We start from the raw sequence: 18,671 nt of genomic DNA on the forward strand, positions 1-18,671 counted from the left end.
TTGATAATATTTGCCATTAGTTCAAATAATGCTGTCACCTGCAAATTGATTTGTAAGTGATGTGAAATTTTAAACACACGAGTCACACTTTTGTATAAGCTGAAATTTTTCTTTTCCAATGTATAAACAACATGTAAGTCTTGGCTTATAGTCCAAAAATGATCTTTGTCAGGAAGTAAGTTATTTCATGTGCATTTTAAATTTGGGAAAAGGAATTAATTAGTTGCAAGATGTTAAATCTAGTGAGTAAGGTGGATGGTAAAGCTGGTTTGACATCAGTTTTGGCCAAAAAGTTTTGTGCAAGCTTCAATCTGTATACCAAAGTATTATTTTGCAGCACTAGTACACCAGAACTCTCAGTTACAGGCCAAAGCAATCATCATCTGACGGAGATGATTGGTTTGGCTTATAATTAATATTGTCATTGAATTTTGTTATCTGTGATATAGTGGATTAATTTTGCCACTTATATGTGTAGACCTTTATTTACTATAAAATCATTCTAATATGACAATAAATAAAATGTTTGGAAAAATCTTCTTATACATTTATTATATATTTCAAGATTTTCGAAAGTTTCTTTTTGTTAACTTGAATTTCATTCCAAAGTTCCAAGATATCAAAAACACTTAGGATAATAAACTATGATTAACTTTTTACATTCTGTCGGCTTACTTCACATACCTCATATCTCCAAATTCCATGTGTTTGAGATTATTGTATCAACATAATCAAAATAGTATGACACATCTGTATGACATATCCTACAAACCTCATGTTTCTGGTGTGTTTAATTTTAAAGGCAAAAATTCATTGTCACAAATGCTATATTTCTCTCAAAAACCAGTTTTAATTGTCTCCTGTAAAGATACAAGGTTTGTGAACTAGGCCAATGATTCATCATTCTCTTAAATGTTTCACTAATTATTTTGTCAATAAATTTATTTATGTAATTATTTCCAGTGTTTTGCTTGTGGAGCTGAAATTGGAAATCATAAAAACAAGCATAGTTATCAGTTGATTGTAAGTAATATTATCTTTCTTGTATTTTCTTTCTTTTTGCTTAAATGAAAGTGATGTCATTAATTAATACACTTATGATTAACTGTATCATAGAAGTTTCGGTAAATTTATATGCTCATTATCATCATTTTTAAAGCCTGTTGTAGACAGTGGACACGACAAGAAACCTCCAGAAGAAAGCACGAATTGTCTAGTAAGTTAGTGAAACTTTAATCCTCTGTACAAAAGTTCTACATCTTTTATAAAGGATATCACAAATTAATTTATATGTATATATATTTTTTTCTTTGAAAGTTAAAAATTATTTTCCTTTTATGCACATTCTCATTATTAGGTGATTTTATAAAAAATTGTATTAATTTAATAGAATATTTTAAATTAAAACCGTGTAAGATATTTGATTATAAATTACAACTATTGAGCTGAAATGAAATATTCACAAATATGAGAATTACTACAATAATTCTCATTACTTTTTGAATTTTGTTAATACTTTTGAACTATTCAGTTCATTGTCATTTAGTTTTAAACAAGATATTTAAGAGAACATTTTTTCTACTTAAACTGGCTGATACAAATCAAACAAAATACAAATTAAATCATTAAATACTAGAAATTAACAATCTTAAACGTATAAAAAATTGGAGTTAAAAATAAAAAAAATAATAATAATAAAAATAATAAGTGTTTATATTTTACTACAATTATTTTTAATGTGTAGAAAATGCATATTCCATATTCCATGCAGATTCCATATCTGATGTGTGAAAACTTTTCCATGTATTGGATATGGCATCTGAATCCTTAGTACTGATATATATGCTCTTCCCTAACAATTTATATATATGATTCAGATATTAAGATGTACTTATATTCTTACATTCAAAAATGGCATCTTTTTGTTCATAGTAACTTGTCTGAATTTAATCAGTGCCTATTTTCATCAAAAAACATTCTATTGTAAGAAATATAAAGACTGATAAATAAAGATTTTGAAATTTACTAATAATGAATTGATATTTATGAAATATTATAAATGTCAATTTTGTTCATCTATATCTATGTCATATTTACATGGATGATATTAAAATGTCTTAATATTGATCAAGAATTGTGTGTAACTTGTAACATATTTAGATGTTTGAACACAAACTGTTAAGATAAACTTATCAAAATGTTTATTTTTTTTCAAAAGAACAAATATTTTGATTAACCTGAGTGATTCTCAAACATGACACACCACACTTAAGTACCACAAGAAATGGCTAAGTGTACTGTGAGTAATATGAAAGTATATTTTAAAAATTAGAATAAGTCATTTGTATAAAGATTCACTGCCGTAACTAGGGCAGTGCCCAGGCACAGGGCACAGACTCTTGGGGGTGCAGAAATGACCTGAACCAAGTTTTGGGGCATAGTTACGGAAGCTTGCACTGAGCGCATAAAAGGCTAGTTACGGCGCTGTAAAGATTTATTACATCTAAGATTGACTAATAGCTAGGCTCGATCCCTAGGGTAATAATTAATATTGCCTATTCATAGTTTAAAATATATCAACATATTTTTATTTTTAATTTTGTACCCAAAATGTGCCAGAAAAACTACATGCTTTATCTGTGCCACAGATCAAAAAAGTTTGAGAGCCACTGCCTTAATAGTTTTTGTTTAAATGTTCTGATGATGATTCTATTTGTAATAGCTCTGCAACATCTTTCTTCAATGATGGTTATGTTACTAAGTTTTATATTTGTCATGCATATTATTTTATATTTTTTTAAATTTAAAATATTACTCTTTATATTTTCAGAATTTATAAAAGTAATTTAGATAAAAAAATTTTTGGACTCCTTAACTTATTAATGTTTTCACTTGTTTAAAATTTTTTTTTGGCATTACACTATATTGATTGTAATATGATTAAAACAAATAAAATATTTTTTATTTTTGAAGGACTAGAAGTATAAAAGTCCAATAGACTGGATTTTGTATTTTTTACTCTAGAAAATAAAGCATATTGAAGCATTTATTTCAGGCTGTCTCTTGTAAAAGTTGTTGTAACATCTTATTTATATCTGTCTGTGATATTTTTTATTAATGTAAAGCCATTTTATAGTAGAATTTGTCTAAAACAGAATGTAACTAAACACTGTCACAAAGAAAAATTTTCTGTTTTAGTAAGCTTCTATTTTATAGAGGGTTGTGTTTTCATTAAATTCATTTCATTATAAATACAGAAAAAAAAAGAGAAATGGAAAAATATGTTCCAATTTATATTTAGGGTGCTTTCTCAATGTGAAGGCCTCTAACTTTTTTTTACGTGTTTTTTATTTTGCAAGACATGTGAAAAATGCCAAAATGTGTATGAAGTGCACAGAGGAGAAAATCTGTGTAAAAAAACAAAATTAAGATGGATGTTTTAATTGTTTTATTTTCTACAATGTACAACAATGAGCATCAATGAAGTTTGACCATCCTAAGATTTGTGGAAAAGATATGAATAAAAAATCACATAAATAAGTGCAAGTATATTATTAAACATGTTACTTTAGTAATAACATATATCAAAGTATACAAAATAACTTCAGTAAAATTAACAAATTTTTTTCTGTCCAATTGTGTATGTGTGTGTGTGTGTCACACACACATAATTGGATATGGATAATATGTATAAATCATACATATATATACATATATATATATATCAATTTAGCACAGTTTCATTGAGGTACTGCATCCCTCTTTCACTTTATTACAAATGCAAGATATTCTTATATCAAAGCAGCTAGTTTTTCTGTGGTTGCTGTCAGAATCACCATCCATTACTGCTATCAGTTTTTACAGTTAATAAACATTGCAATCTGGATGGCTTTGTTTTGCCTTGGTCCAGATAATTTTCATCTGACCACCTTGATCTGGATACTTATTTTTCATATTTAAATATGAAACATTAACTCATTCAATCATAAAACACAATTCCATTTTGTTACTGTCCATTTCAACTGGGCTCTTGCCCACAAGACAAGGTGACACCTACTGATAATACTTAAATGTCTTTATTTGGCTTTGTAAATTATAAAGTTTAGTTTTCTGATATATCTTCTTTGAATTTTTCCTTAACTAAAGTTTTTAACTTAGGTATGGAAATGTTTGTTTCCTAGAATATTGCAATGCACAGGTACATTTTGTATGCACTTAGAATCTGTTTCTTGCCTGGAAACTTTATGTATAATTTCTGTTTCTTTGTAATGCTTAAGAATGTCATTGATTGTAGACGTAGGCAAATATAGTTTGGCACTAATAGTATGCTCTGATGCCTCTTCAAAGAACTTAGAACACTTTTGTATACCTCTACACCTACTATCTTTTCTCTTGGCATTTGTGAGGCAGAATTATATTTTGTTTTTCTTTTGTATCTTAGCATATTTGGTAATAAGCAACCATTGCACAAATTTACATATTTAAATGTGTTGTTTTATACATGGAACACACACAATTACCAGAAATATCTAATTCTCATTTTCAGTGATTGTCATTTATTTCCTGCATCAGTTTGCAAAAACCTTAGTAAACCACTTTTCATATGGTGCATTGACTGTGTCATTGCTCTTATTTGTTCGTCAGCATCTTTGTTCAAATTATATTTTTAAAACAAAATTAAGTGAATTAAAAACATGCACCTTAACAAACTCCATCAAAATTTTAATAAACCAAAGTGTTTTCAATCCCTTTGATGAATCTGTTTCAGTTGCTTAGAATGTATAGAAAGAAAAAATGTATTCATAATATATGGGTGATTCAAAGAGTAATACCATAACATAAAAGAACATATAACGTGAATTATTTACAATAATTTATGATCTTTGCATTTTACGATTTAAAATTTGCGATCAAACTTGTAACCATTATGTTTTTTATGTTATGGTTTTATTTTTTGAATCACCCAGATGAGTTCATTTTTATACATTGTAAGCAACTGAAACAAATTTATCTAAGGGATAGAAAGCATTTTTGTTCTTTAAAGTTTTATTGGAGTTTGTTAATATGCTTGTTTTTAAATTGACTCANCGGAAGCTTGCACTGAGCGCATAAAAGGCTAGTTACGGCGCTGTAAAGATTTATTACATCTAAGATTGACTAATAGCTAGGCTCGATCCCTAGGGTAATAATTAATATTGCCTATTCATAGTTTAAAATATATCAACATATTTTTATTTTTAATTTTGTACCCAAAATGTGCCAGAAAAACTACATGCTTTATCTGTGCCACAGATCAAAAAAGTTTGAGAGCCACTGCCTTAATAGTTTTTGTTTAAATGTTCTGATGATGATTCTATTTGTAATAGCTCTGCAACATCTTTCTTCAATGATGGTTATGTTACTAAGTTTTATATTTGTCATGCATATTATCTTATATTTTTTTAAATTTAAAATATTACTCTTTATATTTTCAGAATTTATAAAAGTAATTTAGATAAAAAAATTTTTGGACTCCTTAACTTATTAATGTTTTCACTTGTTTAAAATTTTTTTTTGGCATTACACTATATTGATTGTAATATGATTAAAACAAATAAAATATTTTTTATTTTTGAAGGACTAGAAGTATAAAAGTTCAATAGACTGGATTTTGTATTTTTTACTCTAGAAAATAAAGCATATTGAAGCATTTATTTCAGGCTGTCTCTTGTAAAAGTTGTTGTAACATCTTATTTATATCTNTGGACTTTAAAGGTTGTTTAAAGTGTGCTTTTTGAAGAATTTTAACATAATATTCTATTGTTGACTTTGATCTCTGTAATTATCAACATGTTAATCAACGTTTTCTTGAATACTCAGTACTACATAGTAACTATTCCATAGTCTGTAACAGGCAAATTGGCAACACTTTCTTACTTTATTCTCATTACATTCATTACTACTACGAAGAACTTTGTTTTTGGCATTGAGTTGCCATTCAGTTCTTAAAAGTATTTGGATTTGCACCTGGTTAATTCCAATAAAGACTGGTATTAACACAGACCTTATCCCCTCATCACATGACCTTTGTTTTGTGAAAATGTTCAAAATCATTCTTGAAATAGAGTTTATCTTTCTCTGTATTATTATACCTAGATGTAATTTTACTTACTTCACAGTAAGTAGAATTTTAATTTTTCACTTTATACTGTTTTACTCAAAAACTTATTTCTGAATTGGACAGGTTTTTGGCTTATAGTAGAATTTAATGTTATGGGTAGTTCAGGGGTGGCCAACAGTTTTTGCCCCTGGGCCGAATTAGAAAGAAAACTTTTTTCACGGGTCAAACCAGAGACTGCCCTAGGAAGATTTTGAGGTGGTGCAAGATCTCATTGTGGTGTCACCCTGTAGAGACTAAATTGTACATAGAGATTACAGATACATTTTTCACATTATCATGCTTTATCAACATTCTACGCTGTACTTAAGAGATTTGTAATGGAAGATTAACTCTAAATGCACAGTGAGTTGTTGACCCTTTTTTATTTCTTTTTAGGTGTCAGAATTTTTCATCGAGCTATTCGGATTTAAGTAGCTAATATTGAAAGATTAATCGCGGACCACATAAATTTTTTACATGGCCATATGTTGGCCATGCCTGGTCTTGCTCCTGTACGTCTTACTTTTCTGTTAGTTGTGCCGGTCATTATCTAGCTTCTTTCAGGGGAAATTTGTTGAATTGAAATAACATGACTTCCAGTTTGCATTGCAAGTTCATATATAGTTAATCGGGGCCTACTGCCTCTAAGCATATCTGGTCTGTAAATTAATTTATGTAACACTGTTCTTGACATTAAGGAAAGACTGACAGACAGATGAGAGTGAGAATTTATAGGTCTACAAGTTTTTCAAATTGCACCCAACCATCAGTATAGCAAATGCTTTCTGGTCTGTCTATAGGTGTTTTGCATCTGCCTGTTTCTGGTATGATTAGACTTCTTTCAATTCTGCATCCAGTTCCAGGGTGATAATTTAGCATTCTTAAGACTGACCAACTTCAATTTGCAGGAATTTATTAATTATATAAAGTAGAGCCAATGTGATAATTTGAAAACATTTACAATACTAAATTTGTAGATAAAAATTTTTCCAAACTGTTTTAGTTATGGAACATTTTCCATTTTACAATATATTTACATAACTAATTTATGTTGTGACAAATTTTTAAAATAAAAAACATAAAATTAATGCTGAAATGCATTTTACTGTTGAAAATGAAATCAAAATAAAATATACATATAACAATTGAATAAATTTTTTTACATATACTGTATTATATAAAATAATATAAAATAAATTAAAAATTAAAGCTTCATTCCACATAAAGTTATATGCAGTTAAACCTGTGTAAACTGGAATTGCACTATACTGAATATTTTTTCTGGTTTGGCAGATTTCCGTTTTGCACAGGCTTTTTTTTTTTTTTAACATAGATAATTGCTCTATTCTGAAGATTTTTCCCATTTAGGCAAGTTTCCATTTTACTCAGGTTCCATTTTGGACAGATTTTACTGTACATGCTCTTTAAGGTTATCGAATTTTTAATTTTTTTTATATTTAAAATTTTTTCAGCTCCTTTTGAGTCATCTTCAGTACAAACTACTTTAGATTAGATATTCTAAGAACGACATACAAAAAAGAAATTTAAACTTGAAGTTTAAATTTTGTTTTGTATGCTGTTTATGAACTTTAATTCAAGTTGTTTAATGTTGGAAGAACATTCCCATTGGTCTAATGCAGGGGTGGCCAACACGTGGCGCATGCGCCAAACTTGGCGCATTGGACGATTACAAGTGGCGCTTTAGTCGTTTCTGAGCAACATTGCCAGATTCGGCTTCATTGCATACACAGTTCGGTGCAATCGACCTGTTGACCTTTTTTTTTTTTTGTGCTTGCGTGTTACACTATGCATTCGTTACACCACTGATGTCATATAGAACTACTTTATACGGGTAGTGTAGCTACCCATGTAACATAGTTCTCTTATGAATTATAGATTATAAATAGTTTCTTCTTATAAATTGAAATACCTAGTTAACGGGTGGCCGAAATTTTTCTCCGCCCCGGGCTGCTAACACTCACGGTACGCCTCTGCACATCTGAACTCGTCTATCACAAAAATTGGCGCATGGTATGCAAAAGGTTGGCCACCCCTGGTCTAATGAATGATATTCAAAAAAATTGATTTTTACATCTTATTGAATTATGTTTGAATTCTGCCTTGAAGAGAAATCATACACCAAGAATGGCCTTAGACAGGCTAAAATTGTTTAGATGTTTAAAAGCTATTGATAGAAAAGTAAATTAGTAATAATTTCTAAACAATACAAATTTATTTTTAAAAGGAAAAAATAAATTGTATTTTAATGGAATTGGTGTTTGTATTTTTGAATTACAAATTTGTTTAATATTATGTGTAATACTGTAAAATTGAACCCTCAGGTAAGATTATCATTATGTGGTTTTCTATATTTTGATTTTTTTTCTAATATACTGCAACAAAAACTGTGTTGCACAAATAAATTGTAACAAAAGGAAATAATACTGCAATGAAATCAACAGACTGCTGTATTCAGTGAACTTTATAGATATAAATTGTCAGAATCAAGTGCTTTCAGAGCTGTGCTCCATCTTCAAGGTTCATCACTTACTAAAAATTTGCACTAGATGAAATATTTAAATATCTTTAGCATTCTTTTTAATGTTCAGTTTTAGACACATGTTCAAGTATTCCATTTGATAGTGAAATTTTAATAGTGATGAACACTAAAGACGGAGCACAGCTCCAAAAGTGCTTGGCTGTAATCTATTTGTATATGTAAAGTTCTCTGAGTAATATAGTTTGTTGGTTTTATATTAACCAACTATAGTGGTACAGTACCTCAGTATATGTCTGCTTTAGAATACGTCTAATTTGGTATACATCCTGTTTGGACAAAACAACTTTTGTTCAGTATATGACTTAATTCAATTATACGCGCCATCTACGAACAAGTAGCACTATCGGTGTACTAGACCAGACTAGACGTTCGCGGTGCCACAGTTTATAACTTTGTTAAATTTCTCCTGATTTTAATTTGTAAGTAAAATTTTAGTATTTTTATTAATCATGAATTGCAAAAAGGCAAGTGAAAAGCAACAGAAAACTAAAAAAATGACTAGAATCACAATGGAACTGAAAAAAGATATTGTTGAGAAATATGAAGGTGGCATGTGTGTTTGAGATTTAACTGTTGCATACCGTATTCTGAGAATGACGACATCGACAATTGTGAAAAATAAAGACATTATTAAATCTGCTAACATTGCGAAAGGGGTTAAATCAATTTCTAAACAGAGATCGAAGACATTAGATCATGTTGAGAAATTGCTTTTGGTTTGGATAACTGAAAAACAGTCTGCTGGAGACAGTGTATCAGAAGCAATTATTTGCAAGAAAGCTAAAAATATACATGCTGATCTCATGAAAAATCAAGCAGGAACTATCCAGGAAAGCGAGGTGTTTAAAGCCAGCCATTTTTTTTTACGTGAGAACGGATTAATTATTTTTACATTACTTCTTATGGGGAAGGTTGGTTTGGTATACGACCTATTCGGTATAAGTCCAAACATCAGGAATGGATTAAGGTCGTATACCGAGGTTCCACTTTATTTTACTACAAATTCTTAATGGGTTAATACTAAAATTGAACATTTACCTTTACTGGAATACTCTTCTATTAAGATATTCCAAACATTATTTGGCAGAAGTTCTATAAATTTTTGTTTTAGTCAGAAATTTAATCAATTAGACTTTTGTAACCATGCACAGTAAAATTGAATGGTTTGGCTGTGATTACAAATGGATTTCTAACTAAATAATTATCATTACTGATTTTTGGAAAATATTCTAATAAAGATGACTTCAAGTCATATAAGTGCTGTAAAGTTGCACTGAATCCTTCATCTTCATAGATTGTAGAAATCTCATTAGTCTTAAAGAATATGCCAAACAATCATTAAAATTTCATCTGGAGTTACCAGAAGTGAAGAAATCCATTAGTTCACTATGAAATTCAAAACTCTCACAAAGTTTAACATTTTCTAGTGTGTCCTGACATTTCTTAAAAACTTGTACTGTACCATAATTTTTGGAGTAAAAGCCACAGCAGTAAAAATAGGTCAGTTATAAACTGACAGATAAGCTTTAAGTTGGTGTACCATTATACTAGCTGCACCAGTTTTTATTGATGAAAAATAGAGCTACTGAATGTTAAAAATACAAATATTTGTTAAAAACAATAGTAACAATTATCACTTAAAAATTACATGCAACAAATTAAATTCAGTGACAATTTCAATTTTGATAATTCCCAATATCGGTAACATCAAACATCAATATCATCATCAATATTAGTCAGTATTTGTTTTCCAACTTGCATATTGGGAAATATTGTATTGCTAGTCAATTATTTGATAATATTTGCCATTAGTTCAAATAATGCTGTCACCTGCAAATTGATTTGTAAGTGATGTGAAATTTTAAACACACGAGTCACACTTTTGTATAAGCTGAAATTTTTCTTTTCCAATGTATAAACAACATGTAAGTCTTGGCTTATAGTCCAAAAATGATCTTTGTCAGGAAGTAAGTTATTTCATGTGCATTTTAAATTTGGGAAAAGGAATTAATTAGTTGCAAGATGTTAAATCTAGTGAGTAAGGTGGATGGTAAAGCTGGTTTGACATCAGTTTTGGCCAAAAAGTTCTGTGCAAGCTTCAATCTGTATACCAAAGTATTATTTTGCAGCACTAGTACACCAGAACTCTCAGTTACAGGCCAAAGCAATCATCATCTGACGGAGATGATTGGTTTGGCTTATAATTAATATTGTCATTGAATTTTGTTATCTGTGATATAGTGGATTAATTTTGCCACTTATATGTGTAGACCTTTATTCACTATAAAATCATTCTAATATGACAATAAATAAAATGTTTGGAAAAATCTTCTTATACATTTATTATATATTTCAAGATTTTCGAAAGTTTCTTTTTGTTAACTTGAATTTCATTCCAAAGTTCTAAGATATCAAAAACACTTAGGATAATAAACTATGATTAACTTTTTACATTCTGTCGGCTTACTTCACATACCTCATATCTCTAAATTCCATGTGTTTGAGATTATTGTATCAACATAATCAAAATAGTATGACACATCTGTATGACATATCCTACAAACCTCATGTTTCTGGTGTGTTTAATTTTAAAGGCAAAAATTCATTGTCACAAATGCTATATTTCTCTCAAAAACCAGTTTTAATTGTCTCCTGTAAAGATACAAGGTTTGTGAACTAGGCCAATGATTCATCATTCTCTTAAATGTTTCACTAATTATTTTGTCAATAAATTTATTTATGTAATTATTTCCAGTGTTTTGCTTGTGGAGCTGAAATTGGAAATCATAAAAACAAGCATAGTTATCAGTTGATTGTAAGTAATATTATCTTTCTTGTATTTTCTTTCTTTTTGCTTAAATGAAAGTGATGTCATTAATTAATACACTTATGATTAACTGTATCATAGAAGTTTCGGTAAATTTATATGCTCATTATCATCATTTTTAAAGCCTGTTGTAGACAGTGGACACGACAAGAAACCTCCAGAAGAAAGCACGAATTGTCTAGTAAGTTAGTGAAACTTTAATCCTCTGTACAAAAGTTCTACATCTTTTATAAAGGATATCACAAATTAATTTATATGTATATATATTTTTTTCTTTGAAAGTTAAAAATTATTTTCCTTTTATGCACATTCTCATTATTAGGTGATTTTATAAAAAATTGTATTAATTTAATAGAATATTTTAAATTAAAACCGTGTAAGATATTTGATTATAAATTACAACTATTGAGCTGAAATGAAATATTCACAAATATGAGAATTACTACAATAATTCTCATTACTTTTTGAATTTTGTTAATACTTTTGAACTATTCAGTTCATTGTCATTCAGTTTTAAACAAGATATTTAAGAGAACATTTTTTTTACTTAAACTGGCTGATACAAATCAAACAAAATACAAATTAAATCATTAAATACTAGAAATTAACAATCTTAAACGTATAAAAAATTGGAGTTAAAAATAAAAAAAAAAATAATAATAAAAATAATAAGTGTTTATATTTTACTACAATTATTTTTAATGTGTAGAAAATGCATATTCCATATTCCATGCAGATTCCATATCTGATGTGTGAAAACTTTTCCATGTATTGGATATGGCATCTGAATCCTTAGTACTGATATATATGCTCTTCCCTAACAATTTATATATATGATTCAGATATTAAGATGTACTTATATTCTTACATTCAAAAATGGCATCTTTTTGTTCATAGTAACTTGTCTGAATTTAATCAGTGCCTATTTTCATCAAAAAACATTCTATTGTAAGAAATATAAAGACTGATAAATAAAGATTTTGAAATTTACTAATAATGAATTGATATTTATGAAATATTATAAATGTCAATTTTGTTCATCTATATCTATGTCATATTTACATGGATGATATTAAAATGTCTTAATATTGATCAAGAATTGTGTGTAACTTGTAACATATTTAGATGTTTGAACACAAACTGTTAAGATAAACTTATCAAAATGTTTATTTTTTTTCAAAAGAACAAATATTTTGATTAACCTGAGTGATTCTCAAACATGACACACCACACTTAAGTACCACAAGAAATGGCTAAGTGTACTGTGAGTAATATGAAAGTATATTTTAAAAATTAGAATAAGTCATTTGTATAAAGATTCACTGCCGTAACTAGGGCAGTGCCCAAGGACAGAGCACAGACCCTTGGGGGTGCAGAAATGACCTGGATCAAGTTTTGGGGCATAGTTACAGAAGCTTGCACTGAGCGCATAAAAGGCTAGTTACGGCACTGTAAAGATTTATTACATCTAAGATTGACTAATAGCTAGGCTCGACCCCTAGGGTAACAATTAATATTGCCTATTCATAGTTTAAAATATATCAACATATTTTTATTTTTAATTTTGTACCCAAAATGTGCCATAAATACATGCTTTATCTGTGCCACAGATCAAAAAAGTTTGAGAGCCACTGCCTTAATAGTTTTTGTTTAAATGTTCTGATGATGATTCTATTTGTAATAGCTCTGCAACATCTTTCTTCAATGATGGTTATGTTACTAAGTTTTATATTTGTCATGCATATTATCTTATATTTTTTTAAATTTAAAATATTACTCTTTATATTTTCAGAATTTATAAAAGTAATTTAGATAAAAAAATTTTTGGACTCCTTAACTTATTAGTGTTTTCACTTGTTTAAAATTTTTTTTTGGCATTACACTATATTGATTGTAATATGATTAAAACAAATAAAATATTTTTTATTTTTGAAGGACTAGAAGTATAAAAGTTCAATAGACTGGATTTTGTATTTTTTACTCTAGAAAATAAAGCATATTGAAGCATTTATTTCAGGCTGTCTCTTGTAAAAGTTGTTGTAACATCTTATTTATATCTGTCTGTGATATTTTTTATTAATGTAAAGCCATTTTATAGTAGAATTTGTCTAAAACAGAATGTAACTAAACACTGTCACAAAGAAAAATTTTCTGTTTTAGTAAGCTTCTATTTTATAGAGGGTTGTGTTTTCATTAAATTCATTTCATTATAAATACAGAAAAAAAAAGAGAAATGGAAAAATATGTTCCAATTTATATTTAGGGTGCTTTCTCAATGTGAAGGCCTCTAACTTTTTTTTACGTGTTTTTTATTTGCAAGACATGTGAAAAATGCCAAAATGTGTATGAAGTGCACAGAGGAGAAAATCTGTGTAAAAAAACAAAATTAAGATGGATGTTTTAATTGTTTTATTTTCTACAATGTACAACAATGAGCATCAATGAAGTTTGACCATCCTAAGATTTGTGGAAAAGATATGAATAAAAAATCACATAAATAAGTGCAAGTATATTATTAAACATGTTACTTTAGTAATAACATATATCAAAGTATACAAAATAACTTCAGTAAAATTAACAAATTTTTTTCTGTCCAATTGTGTATGTGTGTGTGTGTGTCACACACACATAATTGGATATGGATAATATGTATAAATCATACATACATACATATATATATATATATCTCAATTTAGCACAGTTTCATTGAGGTACTGCATCCCTCTTTCACTTTATTACAAATGCAAGATATTCTTATATCAAAGCAGCTAGTTTTTCTGTGGTTGCTGTCAGAATCACCATCCATTACTGCTATCAGTTTTTACAGTTAATAAACATTGCAATCTGGATGGCTTTGTTTTGCCTTGGTCCAGATAATTTTCATCTGACCACCTTGATCTGGATACTTATTTTTCATATTTAAATATGAAACATTAACTCATTCAATCATAAAACACAATTCCATTTTGTTACTGTCCATTTCAACTGGGCTCTTGCCACAAGACAAGGTGACACCTACTGATAATACTTAAATGTCTTTATTTGGCTTTGTAAATTATAAAGTTTAGTTTTCTGATATATCTTCTTTGAATTTTTCCTTAACTAAAGTTTTTAACTTAGGTATGGAAATGTTTGTTTCCTAGAATATTGCAATGCACAGGTACATTTTGTATGCACTTAGAATCTGTTTCTTGCCTGGAAACTTTATGTATAATTTCTGTTTCTTTGTAATGCTTAAGAATGTCATTGATTGTAGACGTAGGCAAATATAGTTTGGCACTAATAGTATGCTCTGATGCCTCTTCAAAGAACTTAGAACACTTTTGTATACCTCTACACCTACTATCTTTTCTCTTGGCATTTGTGAGGCAGAATTATATTTTGTTTTTCTTTTGTATCTTAGCATATTTGGTAATAAGCAACCATTGCACAAATTTACATATTTAAATGTGTTGTTTTATACATGGAACACACACAATTACCAGAAATATCTAATTCTCATTTTCAGTGATTGTCATTTATTTCCTGCATCAGTTTGCAAAAACCTTAGTAAACCACTTTTCATATGGTGCATTGACTGTGTCATTGCTCTTATTTGTTCGTCAGCATCTTTGTTCAAATTATATTTTTAAAACAAAATTAAGTGAATTAAAAACATGCACCTTAACAAACTCCATCAAAATTTTAATAAACCAAAGTGTTTTCAATCCCTTTGATGAATCTCTTTCAGTTGCTTAGAATGTATAGAAAGAAAAAATGTATTCATAATATATGGGTGATTCAAAGAGTAAAACCATAACATAAAAGAACATATAACGTGAATTATTTACAATAATTTATGATCTTTGCATTTTACGATTTAAAATTTGCGATCAAACTTGTAACCATTATGTTTTTTATGTTATGGTTTTATTTTTTGAATCACCCAGATGAGTTCATTTTTATACATTGTAAGCAACTGAAACAAATTTATCTAAGGGATAGAAAGCATTTTTGTTCTTTAAAGTTTTATTGGAGTTTGTTAATATGCTTGTTTTTAAATTGACTCAATTCTCCATTTGTTATTATTTTTTAGATGAAATTAAGTGGTTGAACTTCATTGATATTATGGTTGTATCATTTGGTGTGGCCCACCAGCAGCTGAGTGATAAAGCCACTGAACACTGAAAGTTGGCCCCATGTTTACATCTGACCGGTGGACTGATTATATGGATTTTTCCAAGTTTTAAACAGTGGTCAATAACCTACAGAAAATCTCCCAGGAGATATCACCTTGTAGGTTACCCGTGTTGCTTTTCCTTATCCCATTAAACAAAACCATTTGTAAGTTAGCACTTAATCTGCACTGGTACTAGTTGCTTTGTCTTTTGTTCAGTTGATATGGAAAAGATAGAAGTGTTTCATTCTAAAATGTTTTTCATTTCATTCAAAAAATTAGGATTTTTTTGCAACTATTAGTTTATTATTTAGTTGGAGATAATATTTCTTTTTCTTAGCTTTTAGTAAATTTAAATGAGTTCTTCTGTTGGTGAGATATTTATTCGGTAGTTCTCTTGTTTTATTATGTCAAAACTTTGATACACTTTTCATCTTTCTCCTTTTTTCCTGCAAAACAGTCCTGGTAAAACCATTCTTGTTGAAACTTAATAATTTTCGTATAACTTTTAAATTTTAATAAATTTCATTTTTAGTAATTATTTAAATTTTTGGTGCACACACTTTCTCCCACCAAGATTTCCAGACAATTCAAATACAGTAAAGAAATAAAGAATAAAGAAAAGAATTATAGATTACAATGCTTGTCACTGAGAAGTGGACAAGGACCAAGCCTGCAAGTTAGATCATTAATTATGATTTAAAATTAAGCTGTTGTTTTTGAAAATTCCATTTTATACTCACATTAAGTTATGTAGTTTGTACCCAAAAAGTGTGTTGTTTTTGGTTTATAGCAGTAATTTACATAGTAAATTGCTTGTTTCTGTTTGTAGCAGACCCATGCTGGACAAATTTTACTGTATTATGACATACGACACATTTTACAATCATGGATAAATCAAAATGTCAAACTGATTAAGAAACAATTTTGAAAATTAATTATTGAAAATTTTGACTTTTGAGATTAAAATAACTGAATATTTATTAGATATACTGTGCTTATATAAGACTTTCAATATTAATTATCATGTTGAATATAACAACATAATTTTTTAAAATATTTTTCTTGTTCAGTTATTAAATATATTTTCATTTTAAAATTTTTCATAATTGATAAATAACTATGTTTTAATTCATATATTATTGGGTTGTTCAGAAAGTAATTTCATTTTTTATCACTAGAGAGATTAGTTGTATTTTTACCCATGAATTTCATTCTAAATCATATTGTCATTATAAAATTTTTCATAATTGATAAATAACTATGTTTTAATTCATATATTATTGGGTTGTTCAGAAAGTAATTTCATTTTTTATCACTAGAGAGATTAGTTGTATTTTTACCCATGAATTTCATTCTAAATCATATTGTCATTATATATTTTTACAGCTGACATTTCAAGGCTTATTTGTAAAAAATTTTGTTTGATTCTTTGCAATTGGTTTTTTTCTTGTGTCCCATCAAATATGGAAAATCGAAAGCATCATTTTCAGCATATTTTGCATTTATATTACCAAAAAGGTAAGAATGCTGTTCAAGCAAGAAAAAGTTGTGAGATGTATGGAGAAGATATGTTGACAATACAACAGTGCCAAAACTGGTTTGCAAAATTTTGTTCTGGCAATTTTGATATTGAAGATGCGCCACATTCTGGAAGTCCAGTTGTAGCAGATGAAGACAAAATAAAGGTATTGATTAAAACAAACAGCTGAATAACAACATGAGAAATCACTAATAGATTAAATTTGTCAAATTCAACCATTTATAGTCACTTGAAATGACTTAGTTTCGTTTCAAAGCTCAATATGTAGGTTCCACATGTTCTTAAAGAAAGATATTTGCTCTGTCTCATCGACATCTGTGATTTGCTTCTTAAATGATTATTTTTGAAGCGAATCATAACTGGTTATGAAAAATGAATTGTTTATAACAATGTCGAACGCAAGTGATTGTGGAGTAGAAGAGATGAGCCGGCTCAAAGCACTTCTAAAGCCAATATTTATAAAAAAAAAAAAGTGATTCTTTCTGTTTGGTGGGATTTTAAGGGAATTGTATTTTTTGAGCTTCTACCAGACAATTCCACAATTGATTCGTAAGTGTACTGCTATCAACTGGACAAATTGAGTGATACCAACAAACAGAAAATGTCAGAATTGATCAACAGAAAAGGTGTAGTGTTTCACCATGATAATGCTAGACTTCACACAAGTTTGGTAACTCATCAGAAGCTGTTGCGGCTTGGATGTGATGTACTACCACACCCACCATAATTGCCTAATCTAGCACCCTCGGATTATTACTTGCTTTGGTCTTTACAAAACTTTTTAAATGGTAAAATTTTTACTTCAAATGAGGATGTCAAAAATCACTTGAATTAGTTTTTGTAAGCAAAGATCAGAACTTTTATGAGAGTGGAATCATGCTACTACCAGAAAGATGGCAAAAGATATTAGACCAAAATGGTCAATATATAATTCAATAAAATATATATTATAAGAAAATTATTGTTTTGTTCATGAAAAAAAAAATGAAATTACTTTCCGAACAACCCAATATTAAATTTTGTAAATAGAAATATTAATGAAATTAATACTTTTGAATATAATATGCTCAATCTTGATTGAACTTAAATAACTTTAATATTATACATGAGCTAAATGAAAATCCTTTAAATAGCATTTAAATATTTTATATGTAATTTTATAAGCATTTTTAATCTTTAAGTTTCTATTTAAAGTATTTACAGTCGACCCCCCTATAAGATAGAGATACGTTCCAATTTATTAGGAATCCGATTTCTTACAAGTCGTTCCAATCACAGCCCGACACGTGTCAAGTTTACGGACTACGGCTGATTGAAAGGTTTTCTTCCATAAAATTAATCGATTCTACACTAATCCGACTCAACATTTCCAAAATACGTATATTTTTTCGTAGTTTTATAGGAATCGTAATTATAGGGACCGTAATTATAGGGGGGTCGACTGTA

At 28.6% G+C, this 18,671-nt stretch overlaps 1 protein-coding gene across 10 annotated transcripts in view; it reads left to right on the forward strand.

Annotated features, from left to right (window-relative positions):
• LOC111614275 (transcriptional adapter 2B-like) overlaps window positions 1-18,671 on the forward strand; it is a 37,761-nt gene that overhangs the window by 6,695 nt on the left and 12,395 nt on the right. For 4 of the 10 annotated variants that reach the window (XR_002754928.1, XR_002754962.1, XR_002754940.1 and 1 more), the window contains one exon: window positions 964-1,023. The exons of 1 other annotated variant lie outside the window; for it this stretch is intronic. Coding sequence is in view for 1 of the 9 variants with exons in the window: in XM_023355673.1 (XP_023211441.1) it covers window positions 964-1,023 (60 nt within the window). In the remaining 8 variants the exon portion in view is untranslated. Of the gene's footprint in view, window positions 1-963; window positions 1,024-9,638; window positions 11,515-11,607; window positions 11,708-18,671 lie in introns of those variants that run through there. 5 more of the 10 variants (XR_002754956.1, XR_002754945.1, XR_002754971.1 and 2 more) reach the window with 3 other exon arrangements.

Source organism: Centruroides sculpturatus, unplaced genomic scaffold (assembly GCF_000671375.1).
Source record: "Centruroides sculpturatus isolate CEXI.00-Female unplaced genomic scaffold, Cexi_2.0 scaffold18, whole genome shotgun sequence".
NCBI classification, from domain to species: Eukaryota; Metazoa; Arthropoda; class Arachnida; order Scorpiones; family Buthidae; genus Centruroides; species Centruroides sculpturatus.